General features: G+C 42.2%; 1 protein-coding gene across 2 annotated transcripts in view; it reads left to right on the top strand.

Annotated features, from left to right (window-relative positions):
* The first annotated feature begins 10 nt into the window (after nt 1–10).
* MRM1 (mitochondrial rRNA methyltransferase 1) overlaps nt 11–21,709 on the top strand; it is a 54,958-nt gene continuing 33,259 nt past the window's right edge. Inside the window, exons 1-5 of one of the 2 annotated variants that reach the window (XM_001370693.4) lie at nt 11–1,489; nt 2,621–2,714; nt 4,682–4,814; nt 4,971–5,090; nt 5,229–8,028. In XM_001370693.4, the coding sequence (XP_001370730.2) occupies nt 735–1,489; nt 2,621–2,714; nt 4,682–4,814; nt 4,971–5,090; nt 5,229–5,404 (1,278 nt within the window). In that variant the 5' untranslated portion in view covers nt 11–734 and the 3' untranslated portion in view covers nt 5,405–8,028. Of the gene's footprint in view, nt 1,490–2,620; nt 2,715–4,681; nt 4,815–4,970; nt 5,091–5,228; nt 8,029–21,709 lie in introns of those variants that run through there. The other variant, XM_056816466.1, reaches the window with a different exon arrangement.

Genomic DNA, 21,709 nt, shown 5'->3' with positions numbered 1-21,709 from the left:
GGGACTGGGTGTTGGTGTAGGGACAGACTGCCCTACTGATGATGGAGAGAAATGAAAACGATAAGTAGAATGAGTAATAAATTTAAGGGGCCTCTAAGCCCCTGCTGATTCAGGTTGAAAATATAAGCAAGCTTCAAAAAAATATTAGATTAGGGCAATGCACTGTTAGGAGGAAACTTTGTTCTTGAGCTTGTAGTTAGGTGAAATACAGGACACACAGTGCCCTTCACAGAGTGCCAGCCAATTCTTTTGGTCTGGGAGAAGAGGAGTTTTAAAAACCTAGGTAATCATTCCAACTATCCATGGTGTTGATGGAGGGATGGGAGGGTGGAGAGGAGAAAGAGCATAAAATCATCATCAAATCATCCCACTGGCACTTGTGTTTGCATAGATGTCTTATTCCACACACTGTCCCATCACTAGAGTCCTACCCAGCCCTTCTATTTCAGGCCTGAAATATAGGTCACTGGGAGCATGAAGCTAGTTCTGGCTGGACAAGAGTAATGAAACCTTTACCTCCTATAAGCCACGACGTTTAAAAGTATGTGACCAAGGATTCCAGGCCTTCCCCCGACCCAGCAGGTGGCGCTGTGAGAACAAACCACAAGCTGAGCTAAGTGATTACCTAACGCAGTGCCCCAAATCCTACTTTGCTTGGTCTACGGAGGGCCGTTCACGTGAGTGCGGGAGCACGTGACACATACCTGCTAGTTTTCGCTCACCGCGCGTGTTTCATGGTGGAGGTGCTGGCCATTCAGAACCTCTACAGTAAGGAGCCAGGACCCCTAGCACCTCTACCCTGCTCGGGTTCCAGAGGCCCGCTCCTCCGGGCTTGGAGTGAGTGGCCTCTACGTCATTTACTCGACTGCTGCTGGATGTCAGGTGTGCTGGCCATGCTGTTACTACGGCCGGCATGGCCCGGAGTTTCTGTCCGGCGCGCTCTGGCCTTCCACCCGACGCGGCTCCTCTCTTGGGACAGCTCCACCCGGAGGAGGCCCCCCTGGAAGTCGGGGTCCCGACCTGAGGCCCGGCCAGGGGGAGCAGAGCTGCTCCGCCTCCGGGAGGATGACTTGCCCTCGGCCCCGAGGTTGGAAATCCTGTTCGGGTTAGCGCCCTGTACCCTAGCTCTGCGTGCCGCCCGTCGGGCTGTTACCCGGCTCCTCCTCCAAAAGGGGGTCGTGGGCTCCGGGCCGCGGGCCGAGGTGGCCCGAGACGCCGAGGCTCTGGGTATCCCTGTGCAGCTGATGCGGCGGCGAGAGCTGGATGCCCTCTGCCGGGGCCAAATTCATCAGGGCTTGTGCATGGAGGTAGCCCCGCTGCTCCCCAAAGCCTGGCCAGAAGGCAGAGAGAATGAGCCAAGAGAGGATCCAGCCTCACGACGCCTGTGGTTAATACTGGAAGAGATTCAAGACCCTCGAAACCTAGGTGCAGTGCTGCGCTCCGCACACTTTCTGGGCGTGGACAAGGTTATTACCAGCCGGAGAAACAGGTAAAACATTCACCGCCTCCTTGGCTTATCCCCTTTCCTGCTCAGCTGGGAGAAACCTGACCTCTGGTCGAACCTCACTGACCACCTATAAATACTTCTCCTTCCTCCCTCCTCTCCCCCCCCCACCCCCCCTTCCCCATGACTCCAGCTCCTTAGACCTGTGGCCTTGGCTCTAACTAGTAGCTTTTTGTCCATCAGCCCAAACTCATAGGCCAAGAAGATTTGCGGTTTGTTTCCAAACTCAATCCTTCCCTTTCCACCTTCTTCCCAATTTACATTAATCTCCTTTGAGACCAGAGCTTCCCGGACTGAATTGGAGGAAGTACAGGTTTGGAGGTAAGGAGTGAGGAGGATTTGTGGTTTCTTAACTTCATACTTTGGGGTAATATGGCACAAATCCTCTGCCTTCCTTCTCAAATATATATATATAATATATATATATATATATATTTTTTTTTAACTAGGATCATAGCTTTAAAACGTGAAGAGATTTTAGAGGTCATCTGTTCCACTCTCCATTTTCCAACACAGAATTACTCACATCCTAAGTGAGAGAGTGCTGACTTGAACCTAGGTCCTCTGATGCCATACTCGGCTCTTTCCCTCCCTATATCATGATATCTTATCCATCTCTCTCTCTCTCCAAGGAAACTGAAAATAAAATGTAATCATATGATGTATTATTATTTGTAACATAAGTTGTAATTTTTCCTATCCAAGTTCATATGCCCTCTGAACATAGTGCGTGACACATATTAAATGCTAAATAAATTATTATTTCCCTTCTGAAATCTATCCATGGACTCTAGGTAGAGAACCCCTTCCCCAGAAGAATTTGAACTCTCAGGGCTACTATTGTTTTGTTTTTAAATCTTTACTTTTGTCTTAGTAAATGTTGATTCCAAGGCAAAAGAGTGGTATGGCCTAGGGGAGTGGGGTTAAGTGACTTCCCCAGAGTCACAAAGCTAGACAGTATCTGAGGCTAAATTTGAACCCAGGGCCTCCTATCTCCAGGCCTGGCTCTATCCACCTAGCTGCCCCTAGCTAATACTGTTTTGATTTTGTCCCTAGTGTCTTGTACTCAGTAAGTGCTTACTATATGTTATGTCTAACTGAAACTGAACTTTACAGTTGTCCTCTGACTCCAGTGGTTAGCAAGGCCAGTGCAGGAACCATGGAGGTAATGGATGTCTTTGCAACTGATGATCTTCCAGGCTTGCTGAAGGTAATTAGCAGTGGGTTATACTTGTATCTACTACAAGGTTACCTCATTTAGAAAGCTGTCATCTCTCCCATTCAAATGTGAACTCCTAGAGGGAGAGGATTGTTTCTGTTTTCTTTGTTATTGTTTGTTTTTTGCACAATACCTGGCCATAGTAAGCAATTATTAAATGCTTATTAATTGATTACCCAGCTATAGAACAACTGAGATTGACAAATGGTAATGTTATTATTATATGTAGACTTCATTCTAGACTTCAGGGAGATTAGTTTTTCAGGCCCAGATGAATCTCCTAGGTCTGGCATTGTGTTTGGGATGCATCCTCATTCCCAAGGAGGGACCCCAGTTCAGCCCAAAGGAGAAGGAATCCATGCTTTTTGGAGCTCTAACCAAAGAGAGTTCCAGATCAGACCCCCTTTTTTTTGAGTATTCAATTTAATTATATTCCATTCAGTGTAACCAGCATTTATTAAGCTCCTATTGTGTTGCAGACCCTGGGAAATGCAAAGAATTAAAGACATTTTTTTTTAATATTTTCTTTAAAAAAATTTTATATATGTATTTCTTGCTGCATTTTGAGTTCTGATTTGTCTCTCAGCCCTGCATTAGAGAAGGCCAACATATTATATATTGATATATAGATGTGGAGCTATTCAATATAAACTTCCATATATTGGTTATCTCTCTGGATATGGATTGCATTTTCCTTCATAATTGCTTTGTATTTGATTTGAATGTTCACATTACTTCAGAATAGCTTAGTCATTCATAATTACTCTTTGAACAATATTGCTGTTACTATATTCAGTGTCCTTTTGGTTCTGCTTGTTTCATTCCGCATTATTTCAAGCAAGTCTTGCCATGTTTTTTTTTTTTATTAAGTTGCTTATCATTTCTTATAGCCTAAGTAGTATTCTTTTGCAGTTATATACTACAATTTATTTAGCCATTCACTAATTTATGGACATCCCATCAATTTCCAGCTCTTTGCCACCATAAAGACAATGGCTATAAATATTTTAGAACATATAGGTTCTTTTCCTCTTTCCCTAATTACCTTGGGAACAGACCCAATAGTAGTATTCCTGAGTCGGAGGATATACACGGTTTGCTTTTTTTACTCTTTGGCCATAGTTCCAAATTTCTCTTTGAAATGGTTGAATTATTTCACAATTCTCCCAACAGTATATTAGTGTCCAATTTTTCTATATCCTCTCTATCACTTAAGTCAATCTGACAGATGTGAGATGGTACCTCGAAGTTGTTTTAATTTGCATTCCCCTAATCAATAATGACTTAGAGCATTTTTCATATGACTCAATATAGTTTTGACTTCTTTCAAAAACTACTTAAACCCACCTGTCAGTCTGGCTGGTGCCTGGCTAGCTTATATCAGAACTGTACTTGACTTTGGGAAGAAATCAGGCTGATAAACTCCTTGAACATCTTTGACTGAATTTTTAGCTGCGACTCTCTTGTTGGCCACATGGAGGCAATGTTGTCCTTTATTTAGCAGCCCCCCTTCCCATGCACCAGGTCAGGGCAGTGAGGAGCCAGCCTTTCAGAATAAGGAAGACAGGCAAGGGACCAGCTGTATGTAATAAGGGGAATGGTAGAGAAGAATTCAGAAGAATCTCTTACTAATCTCCCTCAGGTTCCAAGAACTTTGCAGAAGAGATGGAATTTCCTAATCCATCAGCATTATTCTTTGCCTACAGCCTGATTTCTTTCACACAAAACCCAGTGTAGGCCCCCTTTTATTCTCTCTTTGTGAGATTCCACTGTTCCTAGAATGTAAACTTCTTAAGAGTAGGGAAAAATAAAAATATTTTTGCCTTTTTATTCCTTGCATTTAGCCTAGCACCTGGTACATAGAAGGTCCTTAATAAATGTTTGATTAATGGCATAGTTTCTTGATAAAGCCTGGTGAGTAAATCAGGAAATCACACTGTTCTCCTTTCCCTTGCCAGGTTAAGGCTCAGCAAGGCTGGCTTGTGGCTGGCACTGTGGGCTGCCCAGGGTCTGTAGTTCCTCAGTGCTCTGACATTCCCATCACCAGTTGTTTAGAGTTTCTTTGGGACAGATCTACTCTCCTGGTGTTAGGTGGGTGACAAGAGTCCAGCAACCAGGTTGGATACCTGTTGCAGTTTTGTCTTTTTCCTTTATATCCCTTTATTACATGACATCCCTGATGTTCTTGTTTTCTAAAACTCAGGTTGTGGATAATACTATCTCTTCTGCCTCATCACTTCCCTGTAGGGAATGAAGGTTCTGGCCTGTCCCATGAGATCAGAAACTTGTGCCATATTTTGCTAACCATCCTACCTGGGCGAGAGCTTCCCCCAGAAGTGGAGTCCTTGAATGTCTCCGTGGCTGCAGGTAAGGGCTCTCTTACCTCCTTTTGGTGTATTAGGCACTGGGGTAAGTGCTAGGAATTCAAAGACAACAAGAAGCCTATCTCTCAAGGAGCTCCTCTCCCCTCACCAGTTGAGTCATTGCCCTCTTTGTGTTGAACAGGAATCCTTCTCCATTCCATCATCAGCCAGAGGAAGGGACAGGACAGCTTGCTTAAGGAGGAGACAAGAGCTGTTCTCTGTGACTCCCTAGAGCCCTCAGCTGCTTCTGAAGAACTTGACCCTAGAGCCAGCCAAGGCCTAGGGGTGCGGGCACCAGCTACAGCTGCAGAGCCTTGATCAGGAAGACCAAAGGGGAGCTGATTGGGGTCTTGGGCACTTGCTCATTTCCAGATTGACTGTGTGCAGGTGTCTATGTTTCTGTGTTTGGCCATTCTCGCAAGACTTGGCTCATGTTCCTCTGCATGAAGCCTCCCCTGATTCTCTTCTGCCTGCTGGAGGCCCTGTCTCTGCTCTTGCCCCAACTATTTTGGATCTGTAAGTGTTATCTTCCCTGATAGAATGGGAGTTCCTTGAGGGCAAGGCCAAGTCACTTTTGTCTGTGTATCTCAAGGTACCTGAGTGCTTGGTCGATTGAAATTGAGCATTGGGGCAGTTCCAAATGCATTTGAATCCTCGAGAGTACGTGTCTATGAATGTGTTCACAAGCACACCCATGTGCAATTGTTGATAATAAAGACAGCCCACATTGGGCAGTCTTCTGTAGAGGGGCTGAGGGAAGGTAATTCATTCATTGTGTTGTTGAGCTTTGTTGGAAGAACCATTTGAGAATAGCCACTTGCTCGTTTTGTTGAATGCAACAGTGTTCCTCACCTCTCTTCCCCAAGGACAAAAAGAAGGTAAATGCTTAGAATGAGAAATTTTCCTTTCTTAAGAGAATGGCACATTGGATAGTATATTGGACTTAGTGTCAAAAAGACCTGGGTTCAGATTCTGCCTCCGACACTAAATGGATGACTCTAGGAACTCTTTGCCCTCAGCTTCCTCAGCTATAAAAAGGGGATAATGATAGTTACCTCCCTTGAGAGTTCTTGAGAAAGTCAAAGGAAAACCACATTACTACATAAATGTAGCTGCTATTATACTTCTGTGCATATGTGTTTAGTGGTGCTGAGATCTAACTTTGTCACTCTAGGCAAAGAAAGGTGGTTTAGGAAGGAAGGGAATGGAATGACTAGTCCCTCTGGCTGACCATAGATTAGAGAGTTGGACTGGAGTCTGGTGGATCTGAATTCAAATCCCAAATCACTTCTTGAAGAGGTCATTTCCTCATCTGTAACAGAAACATGGATAATGTCAGAGCTAGAAGATACTAGCTTATCATCATTTTACAGAGGAGGAGACAGGCCCAGGGAGGTAAAGAAATTCACAGCTTTTTTGTTTTAGAGCCAGGACTAGAGCTCTTAAAGTCTCCAATCCTGGTATAGTGCTTTTACATCCCATTACAGAGCCCACCCCCTCAACTCCTCCTTGGGCCATTGGGGGCATGGAGGCCTCAGTACACTTAGGTGGAACAAGTATCAGATCTAAGGCAGAAGAGCAGTAAGGGCTAGGCAGCAGGGGTTAAGTGACTTGTCCAGGTTCACATAACTAGGAAGTTACTGGGGTCATGTTTGAACCCAGGATTTCCTGTCTCTAGACCTAGTATTCTATCCACTAACCCACCTAGTTGCACCCCACCTTCCTCCTATTTTCCAAGGATTAAAAGGGCTGCCATTGAGAGGTCACCTAAATTCTGGTATCTCTTAGTATTGGGGGTCAGTGAACATGTTTTTTCACTTTTGCTCTTTCTTCACTCAGCCTCAGTTCATAGAAGTCTTTCCAAATTGGATGTTCATTCAGATTTGGCTTTCCCTTGAAAATCTAGATCCTTTCTCCTTTTGGGGAAAAAAAGATGGAAAGCTTCTACTGGACTTCATTTCTTTTCCCATCTTCTCCCACTATACCCCAAATGACATGCTAGGGTATGCTGAGTGTGACTGGCTGACCTGGGTCTGTTTTTTTCTCAGCTCTATGGGCTCTCCTGTGGTATTCTATATAGAAAGAGGCCTTGTTCTTTTTTGCCTTTTTAAAAAATGGGTTTTTTTTGTGACTCAATTTTTTCTATTCTAAATTCCCCGCATCCCCACCATTAAGAAGGCAAGAAAAACAAAACCTATTCTAAATATATATAATTATAAAAGACAAAATCCTATATTAGCTGTGTCAAAAAAAAAAGGAAGAAAATACGGTTTCATGGATATCTTGCTACCATAGATATCTGATGACTAGCCTTAGGTAGCTGGGCCCCTGGGGTCCTGCACCTTTATGCATCTTCAGCATAGTGAGCTAGGGAGAAGTGGAAGGACTAATAGTTTGGTTGTTTGGTCCCACTAGGATGGAGGCAGTCCAGAGGCTTTGAAAGAATCACCTAAGGGTTCTAGGAATGGTTCATGAGACCTGGCTGTCTCCATTAGGTGGCACCCTTGTTCTTCAGTTGGCCTGTGCTCTAGTCAAAGGCTTTGAGATAGAAGGAAGTGGTGAAGGCTGGTGGATGCCCCTGACCTCTCCCTTTGGAGGCAGCATAGATTTTCTGGGATGCATAAAATAAATCTCTTTCTCAAGCCAGGTTAACCTCATAGTGCCTAGTCTCCGGATTATAGAAATCATAATATCTCACAGATTTGGACCAGGAAGAGACCTTATAGCTCATTTAGTGTAACATTTTTATTTTTTGTATTTTTATTCTAAACTTAAAAACCAAATAAAATGGACGTTTCCATTTAAAATTTTGGATTTCAAATTCTCTGCTTCCCATCCCTCCCACCTCCTTGAGAAAGCAAGCAATTTGATATCAAATATACAGGTGAAATCATAGAGCTTGCTTTTAAAGTCTAAAATAAATTCAACTTGTAACTTTCAAAGCTGGCCTGCTTGTATGTGATTTTTTTTCTGGTCTTCTACTCTCTTTTCATTTTCATTTCTTTTGGGGGTGGGGGGGTGGGAAGAAATTCTAACCCTAACCTCCTCTCCCTCCATTCCTCCCAATTGCCAAAAAAAGAATAAAAACAAGTTTTATAACAAATATGCACAGTACAGCAAAACAAGTCACCATATTAACTATGTCTGAAAATGTATAGCTTTCAGTCAGGAGGCAGATAGCACACACTGGCCTCATGAAATTCATGGTTGGTTTTTGCATTGATCAGAGTTCTAAAATATTTTAAAGGCATTTGTCTTAACAACGTTGGTATTGTATGAATTGTTCTCATTCTGTTCACCCCCCTCTGTATCAGTTAATTCTTCCCAGGTTTCTTTGAAATTGCATTCATGCACCATAATTTATTCAGTCATTCCCCAATTAATAGGCAGTCCTTTAATTTCCAATTCTTTGTCATAACAAAAAGGGCTGCTATACTTTTGCACATAAGGGTGCTTTTTCTATTAGGTGAAGCATTAGATAGAACCCTGGGCTTGGGAGTAAGGAAGATCCAAGTTCAAATCCAACCTCAGAGGCTAACCATCTGTGTGATCCTGGCCAAATCACTTAATCTCTGCCTCAGTTTCCTCATCTGTAAAATGGGGGTGATGATAGCATCTACCTTCCAGGGTCGTTGTGAGGATCAAATTAGAAAATAATTGTAAAGCACTTAGCCCATTAGCTACTATTAATAGCTAAGGCCCTATTTTATAGATGAGCAAATGGAGAGCCAAAAAAGTTTGATAATTTTCCCTAGGTCATGTAGATGGTAAATTGCAAAGCATATATTTGGACATAAGTTCTCTAATTCCAAATACAGTTCTTCATGGAAGAAGATGACAGGCTGCCCCATCCTAAGGTTCCATGGTGTGGGTATATTTTATTGTTTTGGTTGTGTGTAGGATTAATACTAAGAATCATATGCCCTAGGGAGATCTTTAAACAAAACAAACAAATATACACTGGTCATTTTGGTTCAAAATTTTTTCCCTCAAGAAAGGAAAAGAAAATAGACATATTCTTGATGGGAAGATTCACAAAGGTAGGATCTTGAGTTCCATTCACTTGTTTTTCATAATAGGTAGATAGAAAGCGAGAGAGAGAGAAAAGGAGCATTTATTAAGCACATACTATGTACTAAGTCCTGGGACTACTGACAAGATGTAAAGTTGTGGGGGATTCAGGGGAGTGTTTACCGCCAGGTACATGAAGACTTACCCTGGCAAAAAAAGGAACAGTTTGTTCTAGTGGCCACAAAGGTGGCAGAAGCTGGTGCTGTGGAGCACTTAGTGCTTGGTTAGACGTTGAAAACACTAAGCGTCATCCCCTGCATCCCAAGCCCTCACCAGTTGTCTTGACTTTGGTCTTGTCACTGGACTTGGATGACTCTGAAAAAGAGAGTCAGGCTGAGGACTTTGTGCAATTCTGCCTCACTTAAATCCAATTTATGTGAGAGCCAGAAGTTGACACCAAAGATGTCGTTTTGGTCTTCTTTGAGTACAAAGGACAGCAACCAACCATGTGCCAAGTCCTAGGAATACAAGTACAAGCCATAATTTCCCAAGAAGCTCCAGGTGTGAAATCCAACTTTCCACTGGGACCTGAAGAGAAAATATGTAGAGACTGCATGGTGTGGAGGTGACTCAGTAAGTAAATACTTCCGTAATTGTATCCCAGGAACAGAACTTTGTCCCTGGCTTTCCAGCATGTTCTGATCTGTATGGGAACATTTCTGCATCATCACTGGCAATTAGTGACATTCATTGGTGCCAGGCACTGTGTTAGGTACAAAGATGAAAATGAGATAGTCTCTGCCCTCCAGGGGTTTATGCAGTCTTACTGGGAAGAAGCAACATGCAGACAAATTATAGACAAAAAAAGAACAAAATCATTTCAGGACAGGGTACCAGCCACTTGTGGGAATTGGTAAGAGATGTAAGGGGTTCCCTTAAACTGAGCCTTGAAAGCAGCTAAGGATTTCCCTGTGTGATGGTGAGGAAGATGAGGAAGGCGTACAGAGAATAAGAGACCTTGTATCTTCCAGAGCACTAACTATGATCAAGGTAGGGGAGGTGAAGTGGAGGCCATTCCTTCCCCAATCCAGTTGCCTTAGAGCAGGGATGAAGTCTCTTAGACAGTCCAGCTTCTAAGCTTCTTGGAACACATGCCTGTGGTCTCCAGTCTCCCAATACCGCATCTGAAATAAATTGGAGGGGCATTGTGGAGCGAAATCTAAAGTCACTTCTAGCCTTAGCTAGAAGCGTTTCATAGCCTACAGACAGTGATAAAAATGTTGATAGAAAAATTTGCAGATCTGAATTATCCACGTGTGATTTCTCTTTCCATCCCTCCTTCCCCCATGTCCAATCAATTGTCAAGGTCTTGTCAAATCTTACTTCTACAACATGTTCCTTATCCATGCTCTTCTTTCTAACTGACATATCCCCTCCTCTAGTTAAGGTTATCATTACATTTGCCCTATCTTGTGTTTCCTTGACTACAACCATCAAAATTTACCATTTAGGCTGTTTTTAAGATTTATAACTATATATAATATTAGGAAGATCTTTGAATAGATGGTCTTTTTTCTGGTTCATTCATTTTTTAAAAAACCCATACTCTCTCTCTTAGAATTGATTCACATATCAGTTCCAAGGCAGAACAGTGGTGAGGGCTAAGCAATAGAGATTAAGTGACTTATCACTTATCACACAGGTAGGATGTATCTGAGTATATATAGATTTGAACCCAAATCCTCCTGGTACTTTTCTCCACTGAGCTATTTACCTGCCTCTTGGTTTGTTTTTGATAACACCTTGAAAGCATATTTCCCCAAATGGAATTTACTGGGTCAAAAAGTGAGATATTGTTTGAAACTGTCAATGTATGCTACCACATTGGTCTCCAAAAGGATTCAACAATTTTGGGATTCCACTAGAAATGAGTATCCAACTTTCCAATCTTATTTCATATTGCTCTCAGCTCTATCTCTTATATTATAGCCAACTACACAGAAGGGTTCCCCAAACTCAACACTGCATTGTCTGCCTACCTCCCTTATTCCAAACCTGCACTCTTGGAATCTTTACCTTCAATTGCTTCCTCCTCTTTGAAACCTTCTTTCATCACTCCACCTGTTTATAACTCTCCCTCTCCATTTGACCCCATAATTACTTCTCAGCTTACACAAATCTCCCCTCTTAGTAGAATGTAAACTCCCTAGCACCTAGCTGTTAGAGCCTAGAGGGGGGAGAAGAGCCCCAAAGGCTCAGGACGGGGCCGAGGGTCCCTTAGGTAGGATCGAGAAATAAAAGACTAGACAAATTAGAATCTTTTGGGGGTCAGAAGGACTGGTAGCTGATAACTAATGCCAGCAAAGATTATTGAATAGGGGAAGGGTTTATAAAGGAAAAAACCACAGGAATGAAGGAGTGGGGGGGGGAGCATGAGTACTGTGGGGTTCAGCAAGCTCATGGTTAAATGGGTACAAAAATATATTCTTTCTCAAGATTGTTTTTCCTAACCATCTGTGCCACTTCCTAAGATATTTAGTCTACTGGGATAGGGGAGATATTCACATTCCAATCTTTGTCCTTAGACCTAGAATATTATTTCCAAAGTTTGGACCTTTGCCTAATTTCTTAGGCCCCAAACTTGGTTTGTCTCTGTCATCTAGCACAGGGCCTTTCACCCAGGGACAGAGAGAAGTATTGAATCTATGATTATACAGGTGTGTATCTATAGCTATCTTTCTGTCTGTCGATCTACTCATCTATCCACTCATCCATTCATCCATCCATCTATCTACCCATCTATCATCTGTCTGTCTGTCTATCCATTCATCCATCTATCTATCTGTCTGTCCATCTGCCCGTCCATCCATCCATCTGGATTCCTAGATGAGGAAACATTCTGTGCCAATTCAGGTCAAGACATTCTTTGTGACTTATAATCAGAGAGCAGGAGTCCTTAATTGGGGAATCTGTGAATTTGTATGGAGGAAAATTATATCTTTATTTTAATTAACCTTTAACTGGAACTTTGCATTTCCTTCAATTATTTAAAAATATTATTCTGAGAAGTTATCCATAGACTTTACCAACCTGCCAAAGGGGCCCATAACATAAAATAGTTAAGAACTCCTATTTTAATTTTTAAGAAAGTGGTGTCGAACTCAAAAAGAAGTGAGCCATTTATCTTTTCATTAATTAGGATCCTTGCAGGCCACATATTAACTTAGAAAACCATCTATTAATATTTTCTATGCTTTATTATATTTTTATTTGTTTTGTTAAATATTTCCCAATTAAGCTAAAAACAAACAAACCCTTTCCTTCTGTCTTAGTATTAATTCTAGGACGGAAAAGCAGGAGGGCCAAGGGAATCAAGGGTAAGTGACTTGCTCAGGGTCACACAGCTAGGAAGTATTTGAGGCCAGATTGAACCCTGGTTCTCCCAACTCCAGGCTTGACCCAGTTACTCTACCCATTATCCAATTACATTTTAATCTGGCTTGGGTGATACTCTAGAGTATTGGGGGCTGCAAATGGCCTGAAGGCCAAGTATTTGACATCTCTGACCTTAAAACACTGAAGACTTTAAGAGATTTGAACCCAAGTCCTCCTGGTTGTGAAGCCAGCTTTTTCCACAGTATCTCTCTATGGGTCTTACACATGGCAATTATTTAATAAATGCTTATTGAATTAATAGTGAAACTTCATGGATCCTGATGGCTTACAGACCAGAATTTGCTGTTTTTATTTGGCTCATTCTGGCTTCCCCCACATCCATCTTTTGATTTCCAGAAACTTCACCTGTTGTAGGTCTTCTCCAATTTCTCTCTAGTTGCCCCCACAAAGGACTAGATAAACCAGAGATCTCTCTGCATCCTAGATCATTAGGCTTCCCCTGTGTTACTGACTGCCAACATTCAATCACAGGGGAGTTTCTACCTGAATGGAGAATGGGGTTCAATTCAGAAAACATCTCCCAAGAAGTAGCCAGATGAGAGGCACTATGCTGGAGGCTTGCAGTGGGTATGGGGGTAAAACAATGAACAGAGCCTGGTCCCTGCCTTCCAGGAGTGCATACCCAGATAGGGGATTGAGAAATGGGTTGTTGTTGTTCAGTCACATCCAATTCTTTGTGACTGCATAACACCCCAATTCTGCCTTTGGGATTTTCTTCACAAAGATACCAGGTTTGCCATTTCCTTCTCCACTGGATTAAGACAAATAGAGGTTAAATGACACAGCTGGTGAGTCCAGATTGGAACTCAAGTCTTCCTGGACTCCAGGCTCAGTATTCTCTCCACTGAGCCAACTAACTGCCTTTATTAAGACAAATACATGTGCATAAATGACAACAATAGAAAGCAGATTATATTCAGAACCTGAAAAGACAGACCCAGAAACGATTCATGGGGGAAAAAAGTGGTATCTTACCTGGCTCTTGAAAGGAAGAGAGTTCAGTAGGTGGAACATAAGGAATTAGGCAATCCAGATGGAAGGGATAGCATGAGCAAGAGGAATGGGGACCAGTCTGGAATGTGCAGTTCCACAGGGGAGTAGTGAGGTGAGGCTAGAGACCTGAATTGGATCTGCATGCTGGAGGGCCTTGAATGCCAGGCTAAAGAAATTTGGTTTTATTTGGGGGTAGGGCAATGGGGAGCTAATGGGTTTTTGAACTGAGAAATATCTGGTTTAAAATAGTGGTATATGGGATGATTTGGAGTGGGTCATCACTCACGAACTAGGAATTTAATTCAGTATTTGGCCAGGATGTAATAAAGGCTGGAAGGAGAAGGGAATTAAGAAGGGGACAGATTTGGAATCTACAGAATCCTGGTACCTGATTAGATGTGAGAGATGAGGGTGAGAGAAGAGTCAAATATGTTTTAATATGTTTCTGGGAATACAGTGGTGAAAATAACAGAATTTCAGGGTTGTAAGGGACCTCAAGGGTCATTTTATCCAAACTATATTTATTTGACTAAGAATTTCCTTGACTCCAGTCCTAAAAAACAAGTTGGCCTCTGGATGAAGACTTCCAATGAGGGCAAACCTATCACCTCCTGAGATGGTCCTTTCCACTTAAAAAAACAACAAAAACAACAAAAAAGCAACCCTTCCCTTTTGTCTTAGAATCGATACTAAGTTTTTATTCCAAAGCAGAAGGGCAGTGAGGATTAGGCAAAAGGGATTAAATAACCTGCCCAGAGTCATATAGCTAGTTAATGTCAAAGGCCAAATTTGAACCCAAATCCTTCCATCTCTAGCCTTGGCACTCTATCCACTGAACCATCTGGCTTCCTCCTTACTCTCAATTCCAAATAAACCTCCAAATAAAAATTTCATAATAAAATTTCAAATTTTTTAATTTTTAGGAAATTGTTTTCTTATCTAGTAGGTTGGGGAGGGGGGCTTGGAGTAGGAGTGGGAAAGTCCCAGGAATCCCATTAAGCATGCTAAGGGATATGCTCAACCTGTGATTACTGCCAAATCCCTCCAAGGAGAGGAAGGGGATGCTCAGTCAAAGGAAATAGACACAGAACCAGAAGCCATAAAGATGGAGGAGAGGTGGATTATGGTCTGCTTCCAACACCTCCTTCCTTGGACTTCCAGCAAGAGGACTAAGTGACCTACCAGGAACCACTGGTTGAGCATGTCCTTTAAGAAGGGACCAGAGCACATGTGACCCACTGGAAAAGACCAGGGTATAGGCTCCCCTACCCTTCCTTCCAACTTGAAATGGCTCCCCTGATACTTAACCTCTCTTTGCCTTAATCTACTGGAGAAGGAAATGGCAAACCACTTCAGTATCTTTGCCAAGAAGACCCCACGGTATGCTATGGTCCATGGGGTCCTGAAGATTAAATGACTCAACAACACAACAAAGATCTCCAATTCTTTTGGCCACCATGTTGTACTGCTGAATCACACTGAGCTTGCCTGAGTCTTTTTCACAGGAACTATTATTGACTTGTTAGCTTCCCTACTTAACACTTGAGAAATTGATTTTTTAACCCATGTGATTTTATATTTATCCCTTCTCATTTCCATCTTAATTAGATTTGACCCATAATTCTTGCCTGTAGTCATGCAAGTAGTAAGTGACACAGGCAGAATTAGAACTTAGGTCTTTTGACTCAAGAGCCAGGGCTCTTTCCAATGTATTATACCACTTCAGAAATTAGGGTTAGGGTTAGGGTTAGAGACAGCGGATGATGTAGCGAATAGAACACAGGAACTGGAATCTGGAAGACCAGAGTTCAAATATGACCTCAGACACTTACTAGATACATGATCCTGCACTTACCCTCTGTTTGCCTCAGTTTCTTTGCCTGTAAAATGGGGATAATAAAGCATTCACCTTCTTGTGAGGTTTGAATGAAATAATGTATGTAAAAGGCTTTGCCAGCCCTAAGAAGCTATATAAATGCTCACTACTATTATACCAAGCTTTTAGGATCATAGATTTGGAGCTGGATGGGACTTCCTTATCTTACTAATGAGGAAACAACCCAGAGAACTTTCCATTATCAGTGCTCAATGTTTCTTTTTTAATTGTTTATTTAATTAATTTAGAAGATTTTCCCTTGGTTACATGATTCATGTTCTTTCCTTCCCCTCCTGTAGCCAACAAGCGATTCCACTGGGTTTCACATGTGTCATTGATCAAGACCTATTTCCATATTATGAATATTTGCAAGAGAGTGACCATTTAGAGTCTTCATCCCCAGTCATATCCCCATCGACCCCTGTGATCAGACAGTGCTCAATATTTATGATTTCAACATGGTAGGACTTGTCTTGAGATAGATAAAAGATTCTTTGAGTAGTCTCACAGAGTTGGCTGATAATAAGTAGCCGGAATAGGCTTGTGATTTCTTCCAGCAAACCCTGGAACTGGGGATAGAGGAGGTAGAGGATGGGATTTAGGTGGTAGATAGTCAAAGATTGCAAGGATTCTAAGGTGATGATGGAGAGGACTTTGTTGGAATGGCTGACCATGGAGTCCATGGAAATTAACTGAAGGCAGAACAGAGAAGATAGGGAAGGTTTAAGGAGTTAGTCATCGTGATGAAAACAAAGATTCATATTCATATTAGTCTGAATTGAACAGAAAGGTGGCCCTTTGTTCCTTTTGTTTCCCCAATCTCCCTTCAGCCTTTCCTAAAAAGACGTACTGGTAGCATATTCCTATAACTAAGAGAATTCTTTTGGAAGTTTGGGGAACACTCTCATTGTCCAATCACACCAGGGCACTGTGAGAGAAGAACTTCCACAGTTTAAAAAAATCATTACAGTGGGGGGGAGGGGGAGCAAGGTGACTCAGTGGATTGAGAGCCAGACCTAGAGATGGAGGATTCTAAGTTCTAATGTGACTGCAAATATTTCCTAGCTCTGTGACCCTGGGCAAGTCACTTAACCCCCATTGTTTAGCCTTTACCACTCTTCTGTCTTGAAACCAGACTTATTCTAAGACAAAAGGAAGGTGGTGGTGGTTGTTGTTTTTGTTGTTTTTTAAAGAATTAGAACTGCAAGGCCCTATTTTGACTTAATATTCTGATCATGAAGCATGCCTCCCTCACTAGGCAGAAAGGTGGTGGACTACAGGTGGGAAATGAGGCATACATTTTACAGATACGCTCAGTGTGTTGATTTGTTTTGCTAAATTGTATTTACTTGTTACCATAGAGAATTCTTTGGGGACTGGTCACTGGGAATTGATGGTGATGTGCAAAAAAAGAAAAGAAACCAGCACAAATAAAGTATTTAATGAGAAAAAAGCATTAGAATTTTTGTTGACTGGGAGTAGAAAATGTTTTTTGTATTTTCCATGTGATTTCTCTAATAATGGATTATGGAAAGTCCCCAGTTATCATCGGATCATAGATTTAAAGATGGAATTATGTTATCTAATCCAACTTTCATTTTTAAAATGTATTTTATGCTGAAATTAACAGATACCAAATAAAATAGGCATTTTTTAATATACTAAGTAGAAGAGAAAAAAAAGTGTTCATGCAACTGTGAGTCACTATTCTGTATGGCTTACTTTCCTTTTTAAGTACATAATAAAATCAAATTGTAACTTTCAAAGTTGTCTTGCTTATCTGTGATTCTGACTTTTCATTTTTTTCTGTATTAAAAAATGCCTGTGACCATCTTTTCTCCCCCCCTTATTTTCTGGGGTACTCTATTTCTTTGTTCCTTCCCTTTCCATCCTCAACGGAAAAGATTAAAAGAAAAACAAAGCCTTTGTAACAAATATGCATAGTTAAGCAAAACAAATTCCTACAATAGCAGTGTATGAAAGTGTTAATTCCAATACAACTAGGCAAGTTAGTGGAAAGAGAGGCAGGCCTGGAGACAGGGGTTTCTGGGTTTAAGTCTAGCCTCAGACACTACCTAGCTATATGACCCTGGGTAAGTCACTTAACTCCAATTGCCTAGCCCTTACCATTCTTCTGCCTTGGAACCAATACTTAGTATTGATTCTAAGAGGGAAGGTAAGTGTCTAATTAAAAAAAAAGAAGAAGAAAAAAAAGTATATGTCTGATTCAGCACCCTCAATCTACCACTTCTCAGGAAAGAGGTAGATAGAAAGCTTCATTATTGATCCTTTGGAATCATGGCTGATCATTGATCACAATTCTCAAATTTTCCAAAGGTATTTTTTTTGGTAATGCCAACTCTCATTTTATAGATGAAGAAACAGAATTCCATAGTAGTTAAGTGATTTGCCCAACATTATGCAGAGAACATAAGTTTTATCCTCTGATTTGAAATTTCAAATTCAAAATCAAATTCAAATTTCAAATCCAGCTGCAATCCTTTCATTGCATTCTTCTGATTTCTTCACCAGGAATCGGCAGAGAGCCATCCCAGGTGTAAGGGACCTGGGGAAGGTGGAGAGAATGATTGAATTAGAGTTGGTCTCTAACTGAGCAGGAAGAACCAATTGATGACTGTGGATCTTTCCAAGGCTCGTAATAATGCATTTTCACACAAATTATCCTTAGTTCTCTGTGAGTTTTTAAGGGGAGTATCCTAGTCTCTGCCTCTGCCTCCTTTTCTCAACTCCACATTTATGAAGTCAATTAAAGTCTTTCTCCCTGAAGAGGTGATGGAGAAGAGCAATAATGTCCTTTCTTGACCCCAAGAGAAATGATGACTACTCCAGTGGGCAGATAGAGTTAGGGGGCTCAACGAGGTGAGCTTGAGCCTGGTTTTCTACATTGTGTTTTTTTAATTTGAAAATCTTTATTTAATTAATTTAGAATATCTTTCCATGATTACATGATTCTTGTTTATTTCCTCCCCTCCTCCCACCCCCCTCCTGTAGCCATGCGTTGTGTTTTCTTATCTGAATTTAGATACCTGAACAATAATCCCGAGATGGATATATGTCCAGCCTTGGAGGGGACCTTGTGAATTTGGAAGGTCCAGATGTCCTGGATTCATTGGTCAGAGCCCACTGGCTCCAGGGTGAGTTTGCTCCAGAGAAGACAGTCATTGACAAGACAATGAGCCCAAACGATGGCCCAGAGAACGGAACCTAGGGGGAATTTTTTTGTACAGTGCAGAACCAAGGTGGAGTAGAAAATATTCAGAAGTCCCACAAAATGTTTTGATGGCAACCTCTTTGGAGATTATAGAAGCAGTAACAATGTAAGACCTTTTTACAGCCAATTGTGGGTCTTCTGTGTATTAAGCATTTCTTTTGTATAGAGGAAATAAATAGCTTTCCCATACTTGATTTACATTGCATATAGCTTTTTATTCCTCCTTTTGGGGAGACTTTAAGCATAAGCCAAACCCAAGCTTTAAGAATTTATTTAATGTTCTGGGCACACAATGGTGTGTGTGTGTGTGTGTGTGTTACAGCACAGGGACCCTCTAGTAGAGAAAGAAGGAGGGCCCAGGGTCCCAATGCCTAAGGTCCACGTTGTTAATTGTTATACTAGGAAGTCTTTCCCAGACTAAACAAATACCATACCAAGGACAGAATAAGTTTTGGTTGTCCGTGAAAGGGAAAGTGAGATATATTAGAAAGAATTCTAAGCTAGGAATTAGGAAGCCTAAGTGAATTCTGGCCCTGCCTCTGCAATAAATTATTGACTGACCTTTGGTGAATTCTTTCCCTTTTTCAGCCCCAGATCTCTCATCTCACGCAATAAGAACAGCAACAACTAGTATTTGTACAGTTAAACATTTATATTTACAGCATTTTTACATTCATATAAGGTTTCCAAAGTGCTTATGAATGTTATTTTCTTTGTTCCTCACAGTAACCCTGTGAGGTAGATGCATTTGTTATTACCCCCATTTCACAGATGACCTGACCAGGGTCACACAGCCAGGAAGTGCCTGAGATTATCTCCAAGATTCCGTTAAAGCTGTGATGTTCTATGGTTTTTAATACATCTTGGATCATCATTCATTCACTTGTCTGCGATGTACAAATATATAGAAGCAGCATTGCTTATTGGGGAGAGTGTGGAAAGTATTGGGTTCAAATCCTACCCCTGAGCAACTTGCTTAACCTTTATGTAGTTCTGGTAAATTCTTGGAAGAAAGCCCTAGATGAATTGTGATCAGTGTCTGTTACACTTTCCCCATATATTCTTGTGTGTGCAAATGCTTATATTTTCTCTGTCTAGTTAGCCTTGAAGTCAGGGAGCATGTCTCATTCCTCTTCCCAAGGCACCCTAACCAGAAATCTGCAGACACAGTACCTACGAAATGACAGTTAATTGTAATGGGCTGCAATTGTGCATCCTCATCTGGGAAGTTTTCCTGACCTTAAACTCTTGAGTCTTAAGTAAGAGTAAGGCAGAGAGAGGGTCTACTTGAGGGAGTCCGGATCTTCTCTTTGCCCAGCCTCTACTACTCCCCTCTTGGTGCCCGGGAGAGGCCCTTCCTATGGTTTTTCCCAAGTGAGGCGGGTCTGAACAGAGATCTGAGCAGAGGGGTCCCCGGATGGGAGCGTCCCCCCCCCACTATCACGCAAGATCCTGGCTCTCTCAGGCTCCTCCCAGCCTCCTCCCCGCTGTGCTCCCCCACAGCCAGGTGGCTGGGATCCCCACAGTTTGTAAAGGCAATCAACCTCAAGGTCTCAAGCTTCCACAGGTGCAATTAACATCCCCATCTGCTAATCCCTGATTAATGATGTTTACAAATATGCGCCACACACCCGGGTGTTGCACACAAGCCTTCCCCTTCACTTCCTGCTCCCACAATCTGTCACCACGCGCCCAGGGAGCATTTCCCTCCGGGGCAGCGGACCTCCCCAGCTTTCAGCAACTCGGCTCGCCAGGTTTAAAGCTCCAGCATCATCCCGGGGGCAGAGGGAAGGCCGGTCAATCCCAGGCTGCAGGGTGGCCCAGGCTCCGGTCACCGTCCTAAAGAGAGGATATTGGCAAATGAGCATACCCAGAGGGCAGTGGGGCTCCGTGCCGGCAGGGAGAGGGACCCACCGTCGTCCTCTGCTAAAGCAACTGGGGACCGAATCACTTACCATCTCCGGGAAGAGGAAAGAAGACAATTTGGATCTTATAAATTCGGGAAATGTATGTGGAAAATTGTTATTCTGTGTAATGGGGAAAATAAAGCGCTTAATAATAAAAAATAAAATAAAGGAACTAGGCAGCTTTAGTTTGGGAGGAGCAAAGTTCACTGGCCAGAAAGCTGGATTTTAGAGTCAGAAGACCTGTTTCTGTTAATCGCTGCCTTTGGGACTTGGGGTAAACCTTTTTTGGGTTGCCTCCATGACAAAGCCTCAAGGGTCCTTTCCAGCACTCAGTCTTAGATCCAATGAAGAATGTCAGAAGTTACATTGGAACATCAATTTAGAGCTGTAAAGATTCTTTAGAGACCATTAGGTCTAATTAGCCCTTTCATTTTACAGAGGAGGAAACTGAGGTCTAGAGACAGTAAATGATTTGCCTAGAGTGACACAGGTATAATTATCTGAAGTAGGTTTTGAACCTGGGTCTTCTGGACTCCAAGTCTAGTTGGAGATATAAAAACAAACAAAATGAAAGGATGCCCAGGAAGTGAAATGAGTAGGGAGGCAGCTTTCTAGGAATAAAGGTGTGGGAAGCTTACTGGGAGGGGGCAGGATGGAGAGAAGAAAGAGAAAGGCAGAGACAGACCAAGAAAGGACAGGAAAGAGAGAGGGAGTAGGAGGAAGACAGGCAGAGGCAGAGAGACACACAGAGTTAGGAGACAGTGGTGGCTAGAGGGAGCTGGACAGTGAGAGAACCAGCAGACCAGAATTGACACTTTCTAACTTCTCTTGATGGGAGGGAGGGAGAATTTCAGGGATTCCACCCCACAGGCTGATTCCTTCATCTGGTGGGGCTGTCTAGGTCTTCAGAAGGTCTGACTGGAAACAACCACAAACATTCATGGGATCACAGAACTGGAAGGGATCTTAGAGATTGTCTAGTCCAAATTAATCATTCTACAGATGAAGAAACTGAGTCCCATAGAAAGTGGCAGAGGTGGCTCAGCAGAAGAGAATCAGGCTTAGAGGTATAATTATCTGAAGTAGGTTTTGAACCTGGGTCTTCTGGACTCCAAGTCTAGTTGGAGATATAAAAACAAACAAAATGA

The sequence above is a fragment of the Monodelphis domestica genome, chromosome 2, assembly GCF_027887165.1.
Source record: "Monodelphis domestica isolate mMonDom1 chromosome 2, mMonDom1.pri, whole genome shotgun sequence".
In the NCBI taxonomy this organism is placed as follows: Eukaryota; Metazoa; Chordata; class Mammalia; order Didelphimorphia; family Didelphidae; genus Monodelphis; species Monodelphis domestica.
Note: the sequence above shows the minus strand (reverse complement) of the source record. Positions and strands in the feature narration are given on the sequence as shown.